Source organism: Mastigoproctus giganteus, chromosome 12 (assembly GCF_048544385.1).
Source record: "Mastigoproctus giganteus isolate SK-2022 chromosome 12, ASM4854438v1, whole genome shotgun sequence".
Taxonomy (NCBI): domain Eukaryota; kingdom Metazoa; phylum Arthropoda; class Arachnida; order Uropygi; family Thelyphonidae; genus Mastigoproctus; species Mastigoproctus giganteus.
The window spans coordinates 48646446-48673876 of record NC_143586.1 but is presented as its reverse complement, the minus strand read 5'-3'; the positions used below and the strand labels follow the sequence as shown (position 1 = coordinate 48673876).

At 35.6% G+C, this 27431-nt stretch overlaps 1 protein-coding gene across 4 annotated transcripts in view; it reads left to right on the top strand.

Moving 5' to 3' along the window:
- LOC150077026 (heterogeneous nuclear ribonucleoprotein L-like) overlaps positions 1-27431 on the top strand; it is a 127610-nt gene that overhangs the window by 8833 nt on the left and 91346 nt on the right. For all 4 annotated transcript variants that reach the window (XM_090386429.1, XM_090386427.1, XM_090386426.1 and 1 more), the window contains exons 2-3: positions 9639-9709; positions 22828-22894. In XM_090386429.1, the coding sequence (XP_090242555.1) occupies positions 9639-9709; positions 22828-22894 (138 nt within the window). The remainder of the gene's footprint in view (positions 1-9638; positions 9710-22827; positions 22895-27431) is intronic.

The following is a 27431-nucleotide window of genomic DNA, read 5'->3' as shown; positions in this document are numbered from 1 at the left end:
CCTTGATTATGGAACTGAAAAGTGAACAAGGAGGCTTGAAATAAAAAAAAAAAAAACTATCCCAAGTCATGCTTGGCATTTTAACAATTCCTCATAGCAGTGGTGAGTGTGAGTGAATATTCATCCAGGTTAGAAAAACAAAATTTGAGTTCTGGTCTCTCTCTCTCTGGTGAAGGTTTGGAATGCTCCTGACAGCCAAGTCTGGGCAGCAGGGCATTGTTATGAACAAAACTGGCCCAAATTTTCTGTAGAAGACCAAGTTTGAAGTGGTACCTTTCTTGATGCAATTAAAATCAATGTCTAGTAGAATATCTAAACAGAAATCTACAGATAGAAAAATATTAGCTAATGTTTAAAGCATACTGTACTGGTAAGCAATCCTATGGCTGTGCTTTAATATAAAATAGTATGAGATTATGAAGTGTGCAAAAGAATTGACTCCTGGTTCCAAGTTTTTCGGAAAATTTTACCATCTTTTTGATTAACTAACATATTAAATTGTGTTTGACAAATAGCCTTAGTTTTGTTTGTTGGGTTTTTTTTTATTTTTTTTATTTTATTTAGCTGAGATTTTGTAAATTAAGACTTATTCATAGAGCTTTTGTATCAGTGTTTTGGTAACTAGCAGTGCAATGGAATTGTAATGTTTTAATTTGATAAATAAGTAGCTTGAAGGTTCTAACTTTGAAATTTTACTTTTGGTAAGGATATAACCACTTTAAACTCTGAACATATTGGTATAGCAGAGCATATAATTTGAACTTGATAGTGTAAGGTATAATGTAATATGTATCATTGTGTTTAGGAATCAGTTAGCTTAGTGTAGTTTTTTTAGTTAATTAATTAAATTGATTTATTTTATTAATTTTCATCGTTATTAAACAGATTTCCCAGACTAGAGCAGCAAAGTGATGGGCACGAAGTAGTGGGAGTGCTGTGGCTTGTGGGTGGGACTGAAGGGGCATTTCTCCTATGAAACAGTCTCACGAAATATGCCAATTGTGCATTGTTTGTGGACTTAGGAACATGACATCTTAGAGCTAAGGAGGATGTCTTTTTGTGTTCAATGCTGAGTGTAAAGAAATTGGGTATCAGCTCAGCATTATTATGGGCCTTTATCAGAGCTTGAAGAATTGGGTAGATGCCCTTGAAGGAATTAAAATGGGGGCCTATCAATCTCTCAGCTTTCCAACTGAACCCCAGGGCTCACACTTGTGCATCAGGAAACACAGCAGCAGTCCCCAGAGTAGAATGCATTGGTACAACAGGAGGTAATTATTTTTGGTTACTCTATTGTCAGAAAAATGGGAAATATGTTGTGCAAAAGAATAGGTGGAATAGGACCGGGATGTGTCTGCCAGGGACAAAAGTTGATGTCGTAGAGCAGGCATCATCTTTAAGGGCACAAAAGGTGATATTGTACAAGTTGGTACTAATGATATTAAGAACAAGAGATCTGAGGACCGACTTAACAAGTACAGGGCAATGTTAGGAAAAAGTTGCAGATTGGGATTAACTGGAGCCACAGGCAGATATGAAAGTGATTCTTGAACTGCTTCTATTGGAACATGCAGCAGCCTGGAAAGCAAGTTGTTGAAGATTTCAAGCCCTCCTTTGGGTTGTCACAGAACTAATAAATATAGAAGAGCTGTGTTAGAGTAACTAAGAGTAAGAATATGTGCATGTATACTAGTGCTAGGAGCATTTAAATAGTCTGTCCCCGACATGCATAAGAGATGTGTTCCAGGACTTCTTACATAAGTCGATTTTTACGTAACTCGGGAATGACTAATATTGCTACTATATCCTTGATATGTCAAAATTACAAAAACCAGATATCCTCAGAAGGGTGAAGAAAAATAGTTATATACCATTACAATTATAAACTTTATCTGGGGACAGTGGTGAATTAACCGGAATGGCACATAAGAAAATAAAAACATAAAAGGAAGAGAAAAAATGCATGTTATTGTACTATAAAAACTGATGTATTTCGTACGGCATGTAGGCTTTATAAGGGCTACTAAGGGAATCAAAACCAAAGTGCACATATTTAAGGAAATTGGTTCAATGAATCAAAGTTTACATTTTGGGTGTGATGAACTGAAAGTAATGTAAAATGAACCTGAAGCATTAATAAGACACATTAATCACAGGGTGTTATAGGCTGAGTAGAGTTCAGGGAGGTAGTATCTGTTTTGTATGCTCTTTTTCTCTTCTTAAATTTTGCAATACACAATCTTGAACTTTTTTTCTATTTTCATGAAACGTTCGGTGTTTTCTTCCATTCCATCAAATAGAGACCTTCCTGAATTTTACAAAATGCTTCTGCCATTTCGTCTAATTTGAACTGTTTCTTGGGTTGCTCCAGTTCCTCGACGGGTTCGGCTCTCCCTTGCTCCTCAGCTATTTACGTGTTCAATGGGCTAGGTCTTCTGTTTTTAAATCTTCACCTTGTTCATCCACAAGCTCATCTATATCTTCATTCTCCAGGACCAGCTGAAACTTCTGGACTTGGTTTACAATTTCTTTGGTAACAAGACATCAGCTCGTCTTTGTTGTTGAAGCCTTCATTGTTAAGCTCAGAATTTTTTAAAAGATTTTTTTAAACTCTGCTCATACAAGTTGTCGTAATTCCAGGCTCTTGAAATGTTGCATATTCCATCAAGGATGTTAAAGGTCTAGAGTTTAATTCTCAGAAGAAATAGCTGATGGGACACAGTCCACATGGCTTAAACATTGTGGGGGTTTTCTCTGAAGTGCTTCAGTGTAGTTCACCTGTCTCAAACACATGTTGTCGAATATTTATTCAGAATTTTTAAAGCAGAAAATGAAATTTATTTACCTAGATTCTAGTTACGCCGCAGGTTATTATCCAACATAGTTGTATGGGAACGAAAATAAAAACTTATACTTATTGTTCCTTCATTCGACTTCACTCTTAAAAATTTTACTGAAAGTATCTTTGCGATTTTAACAAAAAAAATTACGTAAGTCAGGGACTAACTGTAAATTTGATGAATTTGAAGTACTGAGTCATCAAATGCAGACAGTAGAGATAGAGTAGATGTGGTATTACTCAGGCATAAGCGAATTTTAATATGGGGAGTACAATGTATACAGGAAGGACAGAGAGGACAGGAGGGGTGGGAGTTATGCTCTTAGTTAAGAAGCATATTAAATCTAAGGCAGTGCATCCAGTTGACATGGGTGACCAGTGCAATGTTGAGTCAGTTTGGTGTGACATAAGCACTGGGAAAACAAAAATGAGAGGACTGTTCTATAGGCCTAATGACTCTACTAGTATAGAGAGAAATAGTGTGGATCAGTAAATCAGAATAATGGATGATTTTAACTTTTGAGATGTTCACTCACACAGTAGCAGGACTTGTGGACTTATTGGATGACTTTTCTACAGCATGTTAGAGAGGCTACAAAAGGAAGCAGTACTCGATCTGATTATCAGCAGCAATTTGTCATGCATTAAGAATCTCTAGGTAAAAGATCCACTTGGTGACAGTGATCAGTGTACTAATTTTGAATTTTTTTAAATTAAAGACTACTGTCAAGGGTAAGGCTTTCATAAGAGTAACTAGATGGTTTCAGACAGTTTTTAAATTCTATGCAGTGAGACCAACTGATGATGTTACCAACAAAATTCTAAGTGGGAAGCATTCATGGAAGTAATCATAGAAGCTACTAGGCTTTTCATATCAACTAAAAAATGCTGGTAAAGGCTCAGACCTAAATCGATAGCAGATGAACTGATGAGACGAGAGAGAGAAAAATGCATGGGATGCATATAAATTATTAGGTGCTACAGAAGCCTCTGGTATATAGAAATTAATCTGTAATCAAGTTGCAAAGTAGGTTAGACAAGGTAAGGTAGATTATAAAAATCTGGCAAAGAACAGCAGCAAAGACTTGTATACTTATTAACAGTAGATAGAAGAGGTTGAATCATATTGGGCCAGTTGATGACCTGCTCCAGTATTTTACAAACTGAATAGATATTTTGCATCCACATTCACACGAGTAGTTCTTTAGGGCAGGGAATGCCAGAAGTTCATCACTCTAACAGTGAGCTAAATGATTTTCTAAAAGAAAAATGGAAAAGAAATTCTTGAAGCTAAACATAAAAAGGTGCCTGTGTGGATAATAGAATATATCCAGTTATATTAAGGGAGGCAGCAGAAGAGATAAGAAAATGCTTAGCCATAATTATGTGAGAATCTTTGAATTCAAGGGAGATCCCTATAGACTGGAGATGTGCAAATATATTCCCAGTTCATATTTGGAGGATCAAAAGGCGACATGAGTAAATACAGACCTGTTAGCTTAATATCTGTTTCAGTGAAAATAATGGAGTCAATGGTTAAAGAAGTAATGCAGGGCAATTAGGCCTGATGTAGCCGAGTGGTCAGGAGCGCGAGTGCAGTAACACATGCCCTTGTCTTGAGCGGACCAGGGTTCAAGCCCATGACTGCTAAATACGATTAACATGTGTATTGATTGATTTATTGTAAACTCCACTGACCTGGTGGTCATGCAGGAGTATAAACAAGAACATTTGGACAGGCAGTGTAATTATACTGCAGTAACAGCATGGATTTGTCAAGAGGCATTTCTTGTCTAACCAATCTGATTGGATACTATGATGCAGTGACCAAGGAACTGAATGCAAAAAATAATTTTGATATCATATACTTCGATTTCAGGAAGGCTTTTGATGCTGTTGCATATAAAAGACTGCTGTACAAATTGGAGCAGTGTGGCATTAAGGGCAAGTTACTTCTGCAGATGATAGGATGGTTGAGTGGGAGAAAACAGTCATCAATGGGCACTGCTCTTCATGAACTAATGTTATTAGTGGACTCCCCCAGGGTTGTTTAGTGCTGGGTTTATTGTTATTTTCAATATTTATTAATGATATTGATGAAGGTATATCAGACTTAATTTCTAAGTTTGCAGATGAAACAAAGGTTGGTAGGGTGGTTAATGACAGTAATCAGAGTCAGCTACTGCAACAAGATTTAATAAAATTATGTCAGTGGGCTTGAGAAATAGCATTGAAGTTGAACATATCAGCTGTGTGGCACTACACTGAGGGAAGTGGAAAATGAAAAAGGCATGGCCGTAATTGTGCAGTCAGATATGTTCTCTGAGTGGTGCAGACAGGCTGTCAGGACAGCTGATGCAGTTTTGTCAACGATATACAGAAACTGCTAGCAGGAATAAGGAGGTGATTATCCCCTTGTATGAGGCTTTGCTTAGGCTGCATCTTGAGTACTGTATAAATAATTGTAGGATGTAGTTCCACTGGAATGGGCAGAGAAGGGCAACCAGATCGTTGAAGGGAGCAGAAGGGTGCCCTTACCATGAAAGACTTGCACTTCTGCAAATTGTATTGTCTGGAGACTAGGCAGCTATAGGGGGGATCTGACCGAAGTGTTGATGGCATTCTTCCTCTTGCTGAGACTACACATATATTCACATTAGGGAAGGATGGTTGCAGGATAGATGTGCAGAAGTTTGCCTTCAGCCAGTTGGTGATTGATTGTTGGAACAAACTTTCATCTGTTGTCAAAGTGGTTGGTTTTGATAAATTCAAGGAAGGACTGTGCATATTCTTCGAGGGTATGGATTGGTGAAGTATATAATTTTTGGGGGTGAGGGCTAATATTTTGTCTGATTTATTGCATCATTTGCAACTACTGATACTAAACCGAAATGAGTATTATTTTTGCCAGCGAAATTTAATTTCTAATGTAGCGTGGATTTTGAAAAACACTTTTTCAAAATATTTCCTGTTTTCCTCCGGCTTAAAAATGCGTGATCTCCACCTGTTTTGAAAATCAGATGTCAGGTATGTTGTAGATAGTTGATGGATTATCTCATCACTCTGGAAGGAAGGAATAGAGGTAAGTGAATTGGGATAATAATTTGCAGAGAAGGATTTGTCATCCCTTTATTTTATTAACTGGCTAGGTGTGAGCAAATTTCTATGCATAAGGTAAAACACTAATGGAATAAGAAAGGTGAAAAGGCATTGCAAAAGAGGAGGAAGCTCAATATGGCAGGTTTTGAGAATAAGCAGAGAAATGCCATCCACCACTTGCACTTTCTACAATTGCTGTAAACTTTAGTGTAGGGAAAAAATGAAGAGGTGAATTTTGATACAAGCCATTTGCAATATGTTACATTCTTATCTTTAACAATCTTAGCACATATATTGGAAACCAGGTTTATCTAAAGGATTGGAAGATATGACGGTAATTGAACCAAGGAAAAGAGGAATAGAAATCCTGCAGTATCCTATTTCACATTCTTTTAATGTGAAATGACATGGCTGAGATTGGCAATAAGAGAGGTATGAGGATCATTATCATTGACCATATGTACTTTGAAGGGTTGTTGGTAAGGAAAAGATCAGGTGCATTGGGTTAGGATTTTGTGGTATTCAGATTGGTAAATGCACAAGTTGTGTAAGGTTATTAATAATTGAAAAGGCCTCTACATTTTGGCCACCTGAGCCCATGTAACTATAAAATTGAAGTTAGCTGGAGTTGTGAACATTAAAATTCCAAAGGAAAATTCTCACTGTTAAAGTTAGATTAGAGAAAGCAGTTTCAAAGATGTCAAGTTCTGAGTGATTCGTAGTTGGGAGAATGAGAGTGGAACAAATGAATTTGATAGAAATTTAGTGATTAAGATGAATGGTGGTTACGGTAACCACTTATTGTGAAGAATGTCAGAAAAAGTGTGGCTTGTAGATGGAATCAGATGTCATTGAAATTCTGAGACCACATATATAGCAAACTCCCATTATGGAGCTTTGACAATAGTGATGGGCATACTTGACTATATACAAATTAGGCAAAGGAGGGTTCATTCTGATGTTATTTTATAATTAAATATCTAATTTCTCATTTTGGTAATTATACACAATTCTTACAAAGCCACATCAGTAATAATCCGATATACTGCTGCTTACAGAAAAGTGGTTGTTAGGTTACATGTACACAAACATATTGATACTTGTTGGTAGTGACAAAGGGCATAACTTATTCCCTGTCTGAACATATGTTTATGTTGAACAATGTTTTTATTAAATGGTAATATGATGGTAATTAAAATTTTAATATGCTCAAAAATGGGCCTTAACAGCCCACTCCCTGTTCGTAGAGAAGATGGCGATATGAATGTCAAAGCTGAATTTTGGGAAAAAATGCCAGTTTGTCGATACAAAATAATTTTTTTATAATTATTTACCATTGTAGTTATTATAATTACTTTACATAATCTGATAGTAAAAGAGTATTTGGGTTGCACAAATTTTGGAGACTCTCACACACAGTAATGCCACTGCAGCCCACCAGTCTTCACCACTCTTCCCAGTCAACAAATGATGGATTGGTGTATTATGATCACCAGCAACTAGGGAACTGTTTTCATGGCTGCATCTTTCAGAATGCAGAGGGAGAGCAGAAAGGATGCTTAGCAGATAGAAGGACAAATATCTGGAGAGATTTTCATTTGTACAGGTTGGATCCCCCCCCCCATGTGGCCAACAGAATACATCAATCACTAGTGTTAATAAGAAATATTTTGAGTTCCCTTAGATATTTTTTGCAGAAATTTAATTAAAAGGCTTTATTAAGTTTATTAAATGGTCCAGTGCAGTCAAATATGGAGTTTTCTGAGCAGTGCAGACAGGCTGCAAGAGTAGCTCATGGGGTCTTGTCAATGATATTTAGGAATTTTGCTGGCAGGGATAAGGAGGTGATTATCCCCTTGTATAAGGCAATAGTCAAGGCACGCCTTGAATACTGCATACAGGTCTGGAGGCCTCGTGTTAGGAAAGATCTAGAGCTACTAGAATGAGCAGAGAAGAGCAACGAAATTAGTCAGTGGAACAAAGGGTTGATGTTACCAAGGTAGACTTAAGTTCTGCAAATTGCAGCATCTGGAGACTAGGCGCCTGCAAGGTAGTCTGAGGCCTTGAATGGTTTGAGCAAGCTCAATACTGATGACATTCTTCCTCTTGCTCAGATTCTGTACCCGAGGGAACATAATTCAAACTGAGGAAAGAGTTGTAGAATAGATGTGGAAATTTGCCTTTATCCATAGGGGTGTTGATTGCTGGAACAAATTTCCATCTGTCGTTGTGGAAGTTGACAGTTTAAATAAATTCAAGGCAGAACTAGACAAACTTTTGGAGTGAATGGATGGGTGAAGCAGAAATGGTTTTTTTTTTTTTTTTTGGCTGATGCTATATAAACTTTCTTGCATCATGTGCCTCTACTATGAGTTTATAAGTAGTGTGGTTTTGTAAAAATGAAAAATTTTCACATATATCTTTAAACATTAATTTGTTCTTATTTTTCCTTGTTGCATTTTATTAAAATGGGTCCATTATATATATATATATATATTTTTTTTTTTTTTTTTTTAATTCTGATTTTAGAATTTCATCAGATCACAATTTTTTTAAAAATTGGAAAAATTCAGGAAAAAACTTGCAAAATGCTCATTACTTCATTTTTTTGAATCGGCATTTTGCAAATTCACTTTATTAAAAGATTCACTCTCTTAATAAAAGATCACTATTCAGTTCCATCAACTTCTGAATTTGGATTTTAGAGTATTCTGGCTTTTGTAAGCCAAAATCAGAAAAAAATGGAATGACAGGTGTGATCTCTTCCTCCAGTTTTAAAATCTTTCATACTGAAATCTGATATGAACTTGGTCTATAGTCACTTAGATATGGATAAGAGATGGCAGCACTTAGTGGATGAGTTTAATGTACTTTGAAATGACCTTGAAAGTGTATACATGTGTATTGCACTATGGTCAATTTTATAGTAGCAAGCCATGAAGTGCAAATGCTGTGCACCCTTATTGACTGTTGTATCCACAGAGTATTACTCTGTGACTTTGACAGCATTTAGTCATTAATGTCAGTGTTTCATGCTATGTGCTCAGGTTTTCCAAGAATTTAGACAAGGATTAACAAGTGTGGTTACAAAAAAACTAATCAGTATTTGTTTTGATTATAATTAAATTTTAAATAAATGTTAAATTTATGCTGATAAATATAAAAGTAACTTTTTTATAATTTGTTACAAAAACTATATTATTATAGTTTTTTATATAGTTACAAAAACTATATATAAATAATAATAATGTTCTATATATATTGGGATGTGTGTATTTAATTTGTATATCTGTTAAATATAAGTTGTCCTATCCAAAAAAAAAGGTAAATCAAAATCATATTTGGCTCTGCAAAGCCAATTAGATCATTTTACATTAAAGAATGTGCTGACTATGACATGTAATGTTATGTGACCTAATTTTTAAAAAAAATGCCTAGAATCAAAGTATAAAATGCAAGGTAGCCAAATTAAACAGGGCTAGTCATCTGTAAATGATTTTGCTGGTTCTGAACAACTATAGCAAGTTACGAGAGGTGGGTGGCTTCAGGTTTTATTTTAATACAGAAAATATTGGCGCAGGCTTGTTTTTTATTTATATTTTAAGAGCTTTAATTCTGTAAATAATAAGGTAAAATTGTTATTGTGTGTACATATTATTGAAATCTGTGATCTTAAGAGGTTTTTTATTATTATTATTAGGACCAGAATTTTGGTGGTGGTTATTACAACAGTAACAATTTTCGTGGTCCTGGTGGTGGTCCTGGTGCACGGTATGTATACATTTGTGTGTGCAGTGTTTTATTCCCATTTAGAATGTATCCGATTGTTCTGTTGTCCAACTTAATGCCAGCTGAATCATTTTTTTCTTTATGTACAATGTTGTAATGGGTTTTGTGCCTCTTTTTATGGTTGTTTTTATCATAAAAAGGTTGATTTGAACAGTACATTAGCATGGAAATAGTATATTAAAAATTAAAATGTTTGATAGAGTTAATTTCCTGGTCTATTTGTTTAGCTTATGTCTAACTTGTTTATTTAACCTTTTTTGAGTTGTGGGTGTGTGACATTTTTTAATCTTTATGTGAATTAGATTAAATTCACCCATATAACTTAAACATCGGTTCTTATTAATGATGATGCTTAAGTATATTTAGCATTCCACTTTTTATCTAGCTTCGTTATGCAATAACAAAATTTATTTTTCCTAGTTTATTTTACAGAAGCCAATAGAATAGGACAGTGGCACACAAACTTATTTCGCTTGCGACCCCTCAATGTAAACTCCGAGGCAGGATGGCCAGATTTTTAGAGAACAAAAATGGCACTTTATAATTTATGTAGTAGAAAATTATATTCAAGTACTGAGAAAGGAATAAAAAAATTGTCTCCTTTTTAATTTACACATTAAAATAATTGTTTAATATTTTAATTGAATACAGTATAGCAAAAACAATAAATCAAATTCTTATTCTTCAATTAAAATTGCAAAACAATAAAAAATTAACAATTATAAAACAATTAATGAGAAGGATGAGCCTGGATAATCGAAAATAGTTGAAATTTCTAATCTCGTGTTATCTTCTGGATCAAGTCTGGAACGTTGTTTTGCTTTTATAGCTGTTAATTTTGAGAACCCAACTTCACATAAATATGTAGACCTGAAAGGTAGCAAGTTTGTTTCGCCATTTTCGATAATTCTGGATACTCGTCTCAAAGAGTCAATTTTTCACAAGTTGGAGTCTTGAAATGTGCAAGTAATGATTCAATGATTCGTCAGATGACAGGTTGATAAGATCTTCCTTTTGCTCAATGGTAATTTCAGGGCACGAAGAAATTTCAAAAGCAAGGGATCACAAATCCAATGCTACTTTTTTTTTTTTTTTTTTTGGAGATACATTAAATCGTTTAGAAAAATTCTTAATTAGCATTGTTAGGTAGGTGGCAATGATATCCCTAAATTGTAAAATGTCAGTATTATTGCTATTAACAAAATCAGAAAAACAATGGAACGTTTCAGTATTATTATGCTCCAATTCAGTTTTCCGAAGATTAAGCTTCTTTTTGAAAGCTTCTACTTCATCACCAAGTATTTATATTAGTTCCCTGTCCTTGAAGACTTAAATTTAAATTAAGTTTTTCAAATATATCAACAAGGAAACTAGGGTTTCCAAGCCATTTTTGGTTTGTAAACTATGAGCAAGCTTCTGATTTTTAAACGATAAAATCAACAAAACTTCATGTTTGAAGTCAAAAAGACGTTGCAACAGTTTACCACTGGACAACCACCTTACTTCTTTGCCTTTTAAACATTTATTTTCTCCCATTAATACAGCCACACCATCAGTACAAATTGCAGCACATTTGTTCCATGTTAGATTATTTGTTTGAAAGAAAATATTTATAACATCAAATCTTCTGGCCCATTGTTCTGCTTTGCAAATAGGAAAATCCTCCAAAATCTCTCCCTCGTAGCAGTATCTGACATATATAATACAGTCAGTTCTCGTATAACACGATAGTTGTGTTCCTAGAAACCCTCGTGCGATATAAACAACAGGCCTATGCGAAAAATAGGGTTAGGTGCCCACCACCCAAGATTGGATTCCCATTTGTAACCAAAACATTACCAAACACAATAAATAATCGTAATAAAACACACAGTTGAAAAATGTAAAATTAATAATTTAATCATTTAAATTTAGATTCTTACTAAAAATAAATGAAGACAGCTTGAGGGAAAGGGCTTGATAAAGGGTTGAAGCAGCGGAATTATGGGGAAAGTGGCGGCAGGTTGTCATCATCATTATTGGAACTGAGAGGTGGAGGAGATGCCGATGAGGACTTTGGACGAAATGTGGTCACACCAGAACTACAGGGCTGTGGTTCATGTTCTGTCTCTTTCTTGGGTGTTTTCATAAAAAAGACATCTAGTTTCTGTTTTGCAGTCTTCCTTCTTTCACAAAGCAGATCGAATTGTATGAAGTGCTCTTCTGCTTCTTTCAGCATTATAATTGTTATCTTTTAGCCATTGCATACTTTTCTGAAATTAATTTAAAACTGAAGATAACTGTGAAGTAAAAAGCTGTTTTATGGTGCCGTTCAGGCATTCACTTTGAGCAAGGTTGGAAATAACTGTGGATTCATCTTACTGTATTGCAAAAATTGAACTTTCTCTCAACCGATTTAATAAATTGAATTTTATGTTGTCCGCGATAACTGTAATACGCCACGAGACTGTCTCTGAACAGAGGAATGATTTTTAAATTGTTGCTGTATTTTTCTCCATGCATTATTGAAATCATTTTTGTTGCAGCAGGGAGAACAAGAGATTCAGCAATGGTATGTGATTTCAAATTTTTTCCTATTAAATATGAAACTTCAACGATGCTCTTAAAGCTTTGCAAGGAACTGCAGTATGTTTCTTCATGAAACATTTCTGACCTTGTGTGGTGTTGGCGTGTCTTTTTAAAAAGGATTCCCCCCCCCCCCCCGTTAGCTCTTAATGTTTCATATTAAGTGTCTTCTTAATTTAACAGATCTCATGCTTTGATTAGCCAGTTTTTTGTAGCATGTTACACACAGGGCATTGCTCATCGTCAACAACACTGTAAGTGAAGCCATACTTCATAAATTCCTCTTGATGTTTTTCATTCCTTTTGATTTGGAACGTGATGGCTATCTACCAGAAATTGGTAGTAGCACCTTGAAATAATGTCCAAATATTCACAACGATAATAATAATGAAACATGCAATATAAAAAGTATCAGAAGAATGAAAAACACATTCAAGTTGATATGAAAGCACCGAATTACTAAGCAGAATAAAGCATGTGTGGATGTGTTTTTCATTCTATCACTGAATTTATACACACTCTACTCAGGTAGAGTGTGTATAAATTCAGTGATAGATTTGGGTCAATTGATTCCAGTCCTCCGGCGCCGGAGTCTGCTAGTATTGACAATATGGGTCCATAGCCAGTGAGCAACTTATATTCTCGACGCAGTAGGGTTCATTCGTATTTCAGACTTAGTTCGAGTAGTAAGTTCTCTACACCTACAGTATTGAAAGAGTAATTTTAACAAGAGGTTTTTAGCTTTTATGTATATCAAAAATAAATTTATTAAAAATTGCTGTGACCCCTGTGGAGGTTGCGCACCACTGGAATAAGATAACAAATTCAAATTCTCTGTTTAGAATTCAGTTCAGAAAATCTTAAACTGTCAATTTCAAAATTGGCAGCCATTTCATATTTACTGAATATCATTACCAGATTCACAAATTCATAGCTTTGGTGGGTAACAGTATCATATATACATTATAGATTATCAAAAATATCTAAGTGTAGTTTAACCAATCTTGCCGTTCATTTACGAAGTATAAAAATCAAATCTAAGGTGATAAAAAGGAGTATCTTAGGCTTCTTGTGGTGAATGATAAAATTATTTCCAGCAATTAGATGATCATTATTAATGGTGTGGTATTAATTAGCTTCTAAATAAACATCATCTGCTTTATTCCTTCTATTGCAATGTATCAATTTTAAACTTTCACACCAGTCATGGTGTGTTTCATCACAATTCTTGCCCTTACGATAACACATTAAGTACTCACCTATGATAGCACATAAGACTGTTAATATGCTATATTATAGGTGGATACTTAAACATTGTTTCACTCAACGTTTATACCAAAGAAAGGCCTATCGGGTTTTGTGCATCTTTTTATGGTTGTTTTTATCATAAAAAGATGGACTTGAACAGTACATTAGCGTGGAAATAGTATATTAAAAATTAAAATGTTTGATAGAGTTAATTTCCTGGTCTATTTGTTTAGCTTATGTCTAACTTGTTTAACCTTTTTTGAGTTGTGGGTGTGTGGCTATGCACTATATTGCCAATACATTTTTGTGGAAGAAATGGCACAATAAACAGGCTTTTTTTTTTTTTTTTTTCCTGTTAATTTTATTTTATACCATGTAAACATGGGGTCACTCCCATGATTAATGTCTTTTTCTTTGACTTTGAGACAGAATTCAGTGCTTTTAAACATGGACATGTGAAGGTTTGCAGTCCACATCACTCTGAAAAATTTGTTTCTCGAAAATAAATATCGTCAACTATTGAAGAGTAGTGTTGGGCAAAATGTTACAATTGTATATTCAAAGCTTTAAGAGAAATGCTCAAGGCAATCAGTTCTTGCTGATAAAATTAAAAATTGTTAATAAAAGGCAGCAAAATCAAGAGTTATTTTTTGATTTCATACTGATGCGATAACTCAATATTTTTTTTTTTTATGTATATACTAGTTATTTTTATTATTGGCAAAAAAAAAATGAAATCTATGGTTGAAAGCGGTGCATATTAATACATTACTAGCTGTACCCATTGCGAAAATTTCTCAATTTGTAGCAGTTTTTCTCTAGCTGTCCTAAAGAAATGTAGTCCATGTTTTTCGCAAATGCAAGAAGATCGAGTTTACTACCCGTTTATTATTTTTTTTTTTTACTACCTGTTAATTGCTTGCATAACAGAAAAGCCCAATAAACCAGAAAGTGCAAATTGTTTTTATTGTTTTATGGTTGTGACCTCCAGAAATGTGCTTTAGAAAAATATCACAAAGGCGTTTAAAATTGATTATTGTAATGGAACATATGATAACAATGAAAGTGTAGTGCATTTTAATGATTTGAATTGGTAACTAAAAGTTTGGGAATACAATTTACAAATCATGCTGACGACCTTTTATATGGCCTTAAGAAAAAAACCTGAAAAATTACATTTTAGAGAGATAAATAGCTTAGTTATACAGCGAAGATTTCAGCTTCTGAGATCTTGAAACGAATTACCAAAAAAAGAATGTGTTATTGGGTTCACATTACGATATTTTAACGATACGATGGTGTCTCTGGAACTGATTTAATATCATAAAGCGGGGTACACTGTATTGTATAGCTATGCACATGGTTTGGAATGTGGCATTTATGAATGTTTAACATTTGATTTTTGCAATTAATGTTCATATTTTCGATTTTGTTGATACTTGGGGGGGGAAAACTCGTAAAGCGAGAACTCCCTGTATTGATATGATGTAAGACCAACTATTCCCCCTACCTCCTGATCTAGCACCAGTGGACTTCCTCTATTCCAAGGTGAGAACTGCCCTTAAAGGAAAGAAATTTCAGGGTGTTGAGGACAAAGAAAAATATAATTGCAAAACTTAATATCTTTTTGAATCTTTCAATGACTCTTCTTAAACTTTAAGAACTATGTAATAAGTGCATTCAATCAGGTAGTGATTACAGTAATACCCCGAAGTTACGCGATAGGTGGGTCCGACGAAAATCGCGTAAGTCGAATTCGCGTAAGTCGGGGTACAACTTTGCATATAAATACATATAAATTTTGCTTAATTGGGACCAAGGACTAACAAAAACACTAGTTTAGAAGAAAAATATTAATAAAATTGCAGTTATTTATACATATTAATGCAAAATATGTATTAAAAAAACAAATGACTTACGTTAAAAAGTTATTTCGATGTCGATGGCTTCATAAAATCTAACAAATTCGTCTGACGACACAGCGCGTTCTTTTTTTCACGCAGAATTTCTTCGTAGCAAGCTAATAATTTTTTTATTCCTTGCTTTGTAGCTATAACGCGTTCTTCGTTGGAGTCTAAAATATGTTTTCTAAAATTTTTAAGCCCTTTACAGTTGAGCCCTTTTCAATTTTCAACCTGTCAAGTTTGCAATTGTCATGTGCTTTTCGCCGTTGCTTCATTTAGGCCAGTAGCACACATGCAATATCACATGGTCTTTCATTTCGCTCAAAGCGTTTCACAATTTCATATTTTTTCTCTATCGACAGAGGCGGACTGGCCATAGGCCTTACCGGGGAAACTCCGGTGGGCCAGTGTGATTTTGGCCATAAACCATAGTGTGAGGCCACTATAAATTTTCCCGGGTAAGAATTTTTGATCCAGTCCGCCTCTGTTTATCGATAATTGCTTTTCTTTTTCTCTCTGAATCTGCAGTGTCTTCACCAGGACGCTTCCTTTTCACACCTTTTAAGTATTTTACTCATTTTTAGGGAATAAAGCACAATTACAAAACGAGGAGGCACGCTTGATACGCATAAACAAAGCTGTGCGCATGTAGCAACTGAATAAACAACACCATAAAGGCAGAGATACACTATTAACACCTCACATTTCTAGGGGTTACTACCATAAAACAATAAAAATCCAGTTGCGTTTCTGCTAGTGAAATCTGTTATAAACTGGTAGTAAACTCGATCTAATTGCATTTGCGATTATACCGATAGCTGGAATTGTGTTGGTTTTTACGTTATTATGGTGAAATGTGTTTCCCCTTCACTGATATAAAAAACATAAAAGCAGCAAAGTTGAATTTTGTTCATCTTTCGCTCTCAATCTCCGCCGTCGCACCGTATATCGATAACATATGAAAAACGACCTTGAAGATAGTGGGCGGCAGCGTTGCCAAACGAAAAAATCAAGAACCGCGTAACTCAGAGTTCGCATAAGTCGGGGTATTACTGTACCTTGAATTTTTGGGCCTCTTTAATTTGTATTCTTTTTATTGCACAGTCCAGGAACTTTATTTACACCTTGTATTTAAATATAAATTTTTGAGGGTGGTTTTGTGTAATGTGTCTACCAATGAATTGTCTTAATTTTTAAGAATGTGCTACCGTCTCCTCTCTGTTTCTGACTAATGGTAGGCATGGTTGTATTGGATAGCTGAACAAAAATGCCCATTAAAATCAAGAGGAGATAACTTGTTTGTTATCTGATTTTGACTTACAAAAGCTGAAATTTGCCACAAGTTGATGAAATCAAATTAAGTGGTATAATTGTCTTTAAAAAATGAGTTTTTTGTAAATTTTTTAAAGAATCTTTAAATTCTGGCTTAATATTTTGACAGTTTTACTTTAATGAAGTCCAAGTTCGAAGAAATTGATATTTAAAAGCATTTATATACAGAGTTTTTATTTTTCAAAACTTTATTTCATAAAGAAATGCAATATAAGAAGGCCATACATTTGAGAAATTCACTTGTGAAAGGTTTAAAGTACCAAAGATTTTGGACACGTCTAATGCTCGTTGACCAGCCATTTGAAATGGAACATAGTCAGAAAGTTTAAAGAGATTATCAAAGGATGTTGAAGCTCCTTGCAGTGAGATGCATGGAGATTTTTAGCAAAAGACGAAGTACATCCAGATTAATTTTTGTTTTAGGAATATTGTAACTGCAGATTCTTTTAAGATGTTTTTGGAAAGTTCTTCAGTAGTATAGAGTAGTCAAATTTGATAGATGATTAGAGGCTCTTATGGACATTTACAAAAAAGACCAATAGAAATTTATAATGAATGACAAAGCAAGCATACGTAACTAGTTATTTTAAGGATATCACAACTATATCTTTAGATTGCTAAGTCACCTTTAAGATTTTCAAACCCTACATCTGACTCCTGGAGACCTGGCTGGGTTGGTCACTTACTCGGCAGTAGAGCATTTACTGGATAACTGTTTTCTATGCCATAGAGCAGCGTTTCCCAAACTGTGTTCTGTTAGATGTGAAAAGTGTTCCGTGAAAAATCGTAATTAATAATTAAAAAAATAATAATAAATTTTGCATATTTGTAGCATACACCACTTTTGTATCATTATAATTTATAACATTATTTTTTTATTTTTTTTTTCAGTTATTAATATCCTGGCATAGACTAATAATCAAATAGACCGTGGAACACTTTATTTTGTCGAGCTTTTGCATAGGGAAGTATGCGTGTAGGGTTACGAAAAAGTAGCAATGTAATGATCGATATGCAATATTGCCTGGAGTACACAGGTTGAAGGAAATGGAGAGGCGAACCGTTATCATAACTAAACTCATTTCCTTGTATAAATTTTTTTTATATAATTATTAGTATTTCGAAATATTATTATTAAAATAAATGACCTTCTTTTCATAAATAAATAAATGAAAAGAAGAGACTTTAAAATGAGAAGCAAGTACTTCTAGTATTATAACTGTGGTCGATGAAAACGAACACAATATTGTCACACTTCAAAGTGATTGTTCCCCAAAAATCTAAAGTGAAAAAACAGAACCAATTAGTAAAAGACCAAAACAAAGGTATGATGACAGTTATTTGAATTTTGGCTTTACATGTGTTGGAAATAAAGATGCTCCTGATGCACGGTGTGTTATGTAATAAAATATTAGCAAACCATTCTTCGGCTTCCGCTAAACTTGTGGTTCGTAGGTGTTCAGTGACTAAAAAAGTTTGGGAAACGCTGCCATAGAGGCATCAAGGGTGAAGGGAAAAAGCCTTTTTGCAAAGGCGATTACAGTGTTCTTAGGCAGTTTTTAAATTCTCTTCCAATAGAACCGGTTAATGTTAGCAAATGCTAAATGGGAAGTGTTTGAGGAGTAATTGTAGCATATACTGAGAGATTATTCAAGGTTTGGATTTTTTTTTATGAAAACCCCAAACACAAAAAAGTATTAGGACCTATAGTATTTAGTACTGTGCATAGGTTGAATGTTGAGAAAACTAAAGATACACATTGATATTAGACTTGAATTTTTGTAGATTGTAATTTTTAATAAATACATGTCATGTGAAAGAATTATTGCCAGAAAACAGTTGAAGGGATAAACGAGGAAGAAGAAAAGTTGGTTCTTTGATTTTGGAGTTGGACAGTAAATGGATGCTGACAGGTTGTGGCATATTTGGACTAGTTTGGAGGAAAGTAAATTACGGTGCGACTTCAGAAGAGCACCGATGTGAGCATCCATGGAAAAGACATGCAGCAGAAACAGAACCTCTATGAGATACAGTGGAATGACTGTAAGGTACAGGCCATTAAATAACCTCACTACCCTAAAGGTTATAATGATTTATGCACCAACATCGAGCCATGATGATGAAGAAGTTGAAGAATGTACACCAAAATTGAAAGTCTTCTAGATGAACAGAAAACTCACTGCACTATCATTATGGTGGACTTCAGTGCTAAGGTTGGAAAGAGACAAAGGAGTGCAGAAAGGGAACTATAGGAAATTTTGGAATTGGTGAAAGAGGTTAAAGACTTGTGGAATTTGCAGAATCTCGAGGAATGTCAGTAATGAACACTTTTTCCAAGAAAAGGGTGAACAGAAAGTGGACATGGAAGAGCCCAAATAGATTAACAACTAATGAAATCAACTTCATCCTCACTAACAGAAGTTATATCGTGAATGATGTATTGTCCTGAACAAGGTAAGTGTTGGAAGTGATCACAGAATGGTAAGATGCACACTTGATATAGATGTAAGAAAAGAAAGGAAAAAACTGACTCGAGTAAATAATACAAAGGTCTTTGAGATAACAGAAGAGGAGAAAAGGCAGTATGTACTGGAACTTAAGAACAATTTTGAGCTTCTGCAGACTGCTCAGGACCAAGATATCAATGAGGAATATTACAACTTTCTGAAAGTGATAAAGCCCAAGAAACCCTATAAGTAAAAAGAAATCCAAAGAAGAAAAAATTAGTCAAGAAACACTTGTGATGAACCGAAGACGACAAATGAAGAGCAAGAAAAACACTGACAAAGAGAAAATTGAGTATACTGAGTGAGTTATGCAAAGCCATTAGAAAGAGACACGGAGAGGACATAAATTTTACGCAAGAAAACTGAGGTTCAGATAAATGACGAGATTTTAATGAAGGATTTCATTCCTAGAAAAATAATTTCACTAACATACATGAGCAAACATTGACATCAGAAGATTTAAAATAGTAATCCAACCAAAGAAAGAAGAATAAAAAATCTTGTAGATTATCCCATTTTACATTCTTGTAATGTCAAACAATTTAAGCCTGAGAAAGGCTCCATTGGAGAAGAGACCATCACCAAGATCTGATCTGAGGTGCCTAGAGGACCGCTCAACTTGACTGTGTGCTTGGGTTGTTTGTGAGATGAAAGGATGCCAGGGTGATTAGTGGAGTTGGGAGAATGATAGCAGCAGCAAATGAATCTGATAGAATGGGTAGAGAGATTTGAAGCCCAGAGAATATCAAAAAGAAGAGATTCCAAGTTAGTAAGTCTCTGACATGGAATATCAGTGCAGACTTGTACACAGCAAACGTACCATCTTTGAAACTAAAGGAATCTTAGAGTGAATAATCAGGACAATTGAGATGAGCTGAGGCAACTGATAATTGGGATTCTGTCAGAAAAATTACATGGAGCTTGGCAGACTAGGTGGTCATCATTGATATTGGAACTGAGACGACATACATTTGTGAAATGAATGAGTTTTTTGGGAAGTTTAGATCTTTGGTTCTATTAGTTTGACTGTTCATGGTGCATTCAATAGATGGGGAGGGCAATGTATGAAATGTTGGGATATGGCATACACATAGCAAGAGTATATATACCCAGCTCCTTGACATAAGACAAAGAAGGTGTGAGTTTGAATGGCTTTAAAGTCCATTTGGCCTGTTTCCCATCTGCACTTTTATGGCTAACTAACCCTAGAAAAAGAATCAGTGCCAGGTTTTTGAGGATCTGCTATATAAATCTTTATAGTTAATGGAACATATACAGTACAGCAATGATATCTGCCAAAACTTAGTGGCTAAGGGTTTAAGTGTAATTAAATGGGTGCCAGATGAAGTGATGAGACTAGTGCTGGGGAAGGAAAATGCATGAGATAATTAGCTGGAGACAGAAGCCTACAGTAAGCATGAACTAATCTGTGATCAGGTTTAATAAGAGGGGTTAGGCATGCTAATTTGAGGCGAGTTATGAGAAGTCTGGCAATAACAAAGAATTCTTGTCTTTGAATATGAATGACATAACTGTTAATGATCCTATACACATTATCAACAATCCAAATAAATATTTTACATCTACGTTCACACAAGAAGTTTTTAGGGATGGAGAAACCAGCAGTGTGTCGAATTCCTACTGGGTTAACATAAAATCGTATAGTCGGCTGATGATTTTATAACTGAAGGGAAGCTGGAAGAGATTAAGGCTAGGGGTAAGTGAGGAACCTGCTGCCAATAGAATCAATCTGATTATACTAAAAGAAGCAACAAGAGGTAAACAAACTTTTAGCCATAATTATAAGAACATTCAAGGGATTTTCCCTACACTATACGCAGTGCAGCAAAAAAAGTAATGAGATGAATTTTAAAAAAAACAAACTATCATTTAATTCACTTTGAGAGGCTTGTTTGGGTCTGGAACTTCGTATTCTGATTCAGAGCTTGATCAAGCCATTTGTTTTTCTCACTGTGACTAATTGGTTTAATGGTTGACAGGATATTTGGATACTCTTCCTCCTCCTTCCCCCTCTCCCCCTTTCTTGTCCTTCAATTTGAGTTATGCAGAAATAGCACAATGGTCAGTTGTCCCCTTCCACACCACAGGAACAGTTAATAAATGCTTTTTAATCAGACTCTGTGGTGCCAAGCAGAATTAGTGTAGCATACGTGAGGAGCTAAATTTTTGCCCTGATCACCTAACTTGTAGCCAAAATAAAGTTCATACACTTTCTTTAATGGGAGCATTATAGACTAGAATTATTGTTCTGTGTTATAATTGTGTAATCACTGCACACACAACAAAAACTATCTGGTGAATTAATATAGTGATGTAATATTTTAAAAGCAAAGTTCAACTACAGCTGGCACTAAAAACTAAAAAGGGCAGCAGTTTACTAATATGTAACAATATTAACTCACTTGACTCCACTCTGACTGATTTACTTATCTGGGAGTTTTGCTAAATATATGCCTGGCATGCCAGGAGTTGGCATGGGTAGAATAAACTAGAAACTGCCAGACACTAGCAGTTGTCTAGAAAACTCCCAACTCCAGTACTGAATCAGTAGTACTGGAATCAGGTTCTTAAAACTAAAATATGAAATATTTTGTAAACTGCCTGCTTATAAAAAAAAAATATATTGTCCACCATAATTCTTCTGAAATAATTTTTCATTGCTGAACATATATATATATGTTCATTGTAATCCTTCATTGCCCCCAAAGAGATTGTGGGGAAACTTGCACAGTGACAGTTGTATAGAAATGAGTTTTAGAAGGTATGTAATTATTTTTAAAACATTTGTTCCGACTAAATTTTAAACCTGGCAAGACTTATTATGGTGCTTAGCCCTCACAAAATTTTAATTGATCCATAGTACCACCTGTACTGGGGATCCATTAAAATTTTTTTACTTTTCCAGGAACAAACTTTTTACACTGGCCAGCCACCAACAGCATTAGTACTGTTCTATTTCTTGACAATCTCACAAGCAGAGAAAATAGCAGAAACTTGGTAAATCTGCTTTGCAGTTTTCAGATAAAAGTGCAAGTGATACTCCTTATACTTTATCTAAAACAAATAGCATGACTACAGAAAATGGTATGGTATGCTATTCTTTCCTTTTATCCAGTCAGTGAGATTTATATAACAGTATGCAGTTCCCAATTTCCATATGTTTAACTGTGTTTGTTATAGACCAATGCTATTTGTGTCAACTACCCATATTTAGTATTGTAAAAAAAAAAATCTCCTTTGTATGAAGACCGATAAAATACATGACTGACCTCAATTGTGCACAGATGATAAACTGATATGTGGATCTGTTATAACACATAAATGACTCATTGAATCATCTCCTATTCTTTCATCTACATTCATTAAGTGCTTATTTTGAGGCCAGTTATGTTTTATCAGTTTTAATGAATGTTGTAATTGCTATTATGAAGTTAATATTAAGGCATATTCTGGCTTGGAATAGACAAATTAAATAAGTTTCTGTTTCTTAAATAATTCAAATTGGTGCTTCTTTTTTTTTTAGCCCTGAAGAAAAACCAAACCATGTACTTTTGATGACCATTATGAATCCTGCTTATCCTATTACAACAGTAAGTTGTAACTTTAATTCCTTAATATTATGCTAAAGGTGGAATGTTATGTCGAATAGCACACTGTTGGAATTTCCTAAATAAGTGGATACTGGTTAACGTTACTGCTTTATTGTTATAACCAGTATATAAAAATGAAAATCCTAAATCTTTAACATCTTGCTGTATATGTAACAGTACTGCCATTATTATTTCTTTTTCAATAGGAAGAAATATGCCTTCCAGGAAACCTAAAATGTGTATTAAGTCAGACATTTGCTGGTCATTTGCAACCCTGACTTTGCAAGTATTAGACAACCGCATTAAAAAGTTTATTCACAGCCTCTTTTGTGTAAACTTTTAATACTGAATTACATGAATTAATAGTACGTGAAAATGAAAATATAGACAAGAAAAGAAGAAAAATACGTGGAAAGAGCAAACTTGGAAGTGTTTCTAAGATGCTTTACAAATGCAAGATTAAAAAAATGAATCTATTACTAGAAATATCCTGTGTGAAAAGGCAAAATTTGCAAATGAACTTAGTGTAAAAGATTTTTGTTCTACATTCCATTCCTTTTATTTGTACACACAATTATTATATATATGCAATACTTACAAAAAGATATATATATATATACATTAACATTCTCGTTACACATATAAAAGACATTATATTTGACCTCCTGGTGCACTGCGTACTTGCATCCCAGAGTCAAGGGTGGCTCCTAGGCAAAAGCCCATCTCCACCTAGTTTACCTGTTTTGGCATAGAACCTCAACAAATCTAGCCTAAAAACATGTGCGAGGTATTTTACCACCGCTAATATATGAGGTAATTTTCCTTGGTGATTTTAATGTTCACAACTCCAGCTGGCTTCTGTTTTCTAGTCACACCGACCCAGCTGGTCGAGATGCTGAGGCTTTTGCAATTACTAATGACCTTGCACAGATTGTTCATTTACCTACTAGGATACCGGACAATCCTAACCATACAGCCAACCTGCTTGATCTTTTTCTCACAAACAACCCTTTTAAGTACACAGTTGAAGTGAGTGGTCCTTTAGGCACCTCAGATCACAACTTGGTGATTGTCTCTTCTCCAATGGAACCTTTATCTCATGACTGTTCCCAACCTCATTGTTTGGCATTACAAGAATGCAAAATGGGATGACCTGTGAGATTTCTTTTCCTTGGTCGGATTACTGTTTCAAAACTTCTGATGTCAACATTTGCTCAGATCGTGTCAGTGAAATTATTCTTGTAGGAATGGAATTTTTTATTCCACACTCCACTTTAAAATCTCGTCCTTTATCTAAACCTTGGTTTTCCAATAAATGTGCTAAGGCTGTTCAAGAGAAGAATGCTGCATATCGTAATTGGCTTGTTTCCAATTCTTCAGCTTCATTTTCTGCCTACACCAAAGTTCGCAACAATTGTAAAGCAGTTATTAATCAGTCCAAACTAGATTTTGAACAGGCTAGGAGTAGAAAACTAGCTTCTTGCCCTAATGGTAGCCGATCATTCTGATCTCTTGCCAAAGCTATTGGCTGCAACTTTTGCCCATCTCTGTTCCCACCTCTGTCAAAACCTGATGGTTCTGTTGTCACTTCAGCGAAGGATAAAGCTGACCTGCTAGTATCCTATTTTTCTTCCAACTCATGTATTAATGATCTTGGTAAAACACCTCCCACCATTCCCAACACACTCCATTCAGTGCCTCTGGTGGTGGTCTTCCATCAAAAGGTTGTCAGAAGGATTTTGACTAATCTTGATGCTAAGAGAGCTCCAGGTCCTGATGGTATTTCTCCACTTGTTCTCAAAACCTGTTCTCCTGAACTTACTCCTGTTCTTTGCCGTCTTTTTTCACTTTCTTATTCCGAAGGTGTTTTTCCTTCTGCTTGAAAATTTGCTCATATCCAGCCAGTTCCTAAAAAGGGTGACATATACCTCCCATCCAGTTATCATCCTGAGAAAAAAAACTGTAACGGTACAGTAAAGGTGGCAGTTTGGTGTTAGTGATCACACAGTACGGGATTAGACAGGGAAATCTGTCAACCTCATTTGTTTATTTTCGTAGCATGTATGTCGACAAAAGCCTAGCTCAAGGTTCACTTGCTATTATCCTACGATGTGCAGGGGTGAAGATAAATGGGACGCTTTAGCAGACTATGTATGTCCAGTCATGGTCACACAGCTTGTTCTGGGATATGCGTGTGTTGAACTGTCTGAACAATGGACAATGACCGGACATCCTGGTAAAGCAATTATAGCGAAGAGCATGCAGAAATTTAAACAGTACTTATCTTTTATCAAGCTTAAAACTAAATAGTTATATCTGACATTTGCATGAGTCCTTGAAGTAGTAGCACTGAAAATTAACTAAATACTGCTTCCTTAATAAACAAAACTAAAATTAATACGGAGCTCGGGTACATAACAACCTTTCACATTTGTCGATCTCCCTTGACATTCGCACATCACAAATATTGCTTCGTCTGCATCTAAAAAAAACTGTTTTCTCTCTTACTCTCGCCATTACTTTCCTTCCAAGCAGCTACCCACTGGTGCCCCCAAAACCCCTCAGGCTTCTAGATTCCATGCAAAAGAGAGTGGTTAGGTTAATTAATGACTCGTCTCTAACATAGGCTCTCCACTCTGTCTCTTAGACGTTCTGTTTCATGCCTTTCTATAGATACTTCCGTGGGCACTGTTCTTCTGAATTGGCTTCTATAATTCCTTCTCTCTCTCTCTCTCTCTCTCTCTCTCTCTCTCTCTCTCTCTCTCTCTCTCTCTCTCTCTCTCTCTCTCTCTCTCTCCAAAGTAGTACGAACATGTGCCACAACTAGTTAAAACCTTTTACCAATCAACTTCTGTTTTCTTGAACAACCCCAGTTCCTACATATTTCTTAAATTAAAATCTACAGAATTTCAAGTCTAATATCAATGAGTATCTTCTTTCATCTTCTCAACCTGCACACGGTACTAAGTTGAGTTCTGATACCTTTCTTTCGTGCTTGGGATTTTCATTTTATATATAGAGGGTGTCTCAAAAATATTGGTACAAACGTTTAGGGGAGGTAGGTAACATCTAAAGGAATGTGAATCGCATAGGAACCCATAACCGGAAATGTCACGGGAAAGTAGTAGCAGAGGCACAACAAGCAGAAATGACACAAGACAGTAATTAGTGGCAAACATTTATTTGACATAATATTAACAATGGAGTACGAGATGGATGCATTTTATGATGTTACAACAGATACTCGAAGGTTCACCATGAGACGCGATGCATGCGTCACACTGACGCGTGATGGATTGGCGGACACGGTCGAACACACCTGGAGTTTCTTTGACAGTAGCAGCAGTGCAGAAGAGTCTCGCCACGAGATCCATTTCTGTTCTGTCTCCAGTGAATGAATCGCCTGTCTCCACAGGCGGTTCATACACAATAGATTTGAGGGCCCCCCACAGAAAGAAATCAAGGCTCGATAAATCGGGTGAGCGTGGGGGCCAGGCAACGGGTCCACCACGGCCAATCCATCAACACCCAAAACGCCTGTTCAAATGGTCACGAACACACCTTCCATAATCGGCAGACGCCCCGTCATGTTGAAACCAAATGTTGCATCTCACATATGCTGGAACATCATCAAGTAACTTTGGAAAACCCCTGGTAGAACTTGTTCAAGAAAGATCCGATATTTAGTGGAGTTCATGCAGGATGGTAACAGGTATGGCCCGACCGAGCAGTCACCGACCATACCTTTGATTTTTTTTTTTTTTTTTTTTTTGATTTTGGTAGTTGTTGGCGCATCGGCTTCTGTGGCCATATTGCACCTCCCAAGGTTTTTGCAGTACTTTGATCCAAGCCCGAGGCAGGAATCGAACCCGCGACCTTTGGGTTGCCGGGCAGGTACTTTACCCCCGACCATACCTGCCCACACATTTATTGCGGAGCGATGTTGTGCCGCATGGTGGCGCACACTGTGTGGGTTGTCATGAGCCCACACATGAGCATTGTGCTGATTGAATAAGCCTTCCCGAGTGAAATAAGCCTCATCCGTGAACAAAACATTGAAATTTTCCCTCTCGCGAACTAATGAACAGCGCCGTCTACCGACTTATGGTGACGTTTCCAGTTATGGGTTCCTAAGCGATTCACATTCCTTTAGGTGTTACCTACCTCCCCTAAACATTTGTACCCATATTTTTGAGACACCCTGTATATATATTATTCAGTCAGATATGGAAAATATTGAAGAAAGAAGATCAGTGCAGTACCATTAACAGGCGCATTATAGCCCCAGCAGCTTATGCGCCATTAGACCTCCATAACACACACACACGCAGTACCATTAACAGAAAGTACTAGTAATCCTTATTTATGCAGTTTTGATAAATGAATGAAAATTGATAAAATATCTTCCAGTGACAGTAAGCTCTCAACAAAGGATATGGTCAGTGTAATTATGCCAGATAAACCTGGCACTAGGGAATATTAAAATTCCTGATAACAAATCTGTCGAGGTCCAGAAAGTTATGCCAACAACCAAACA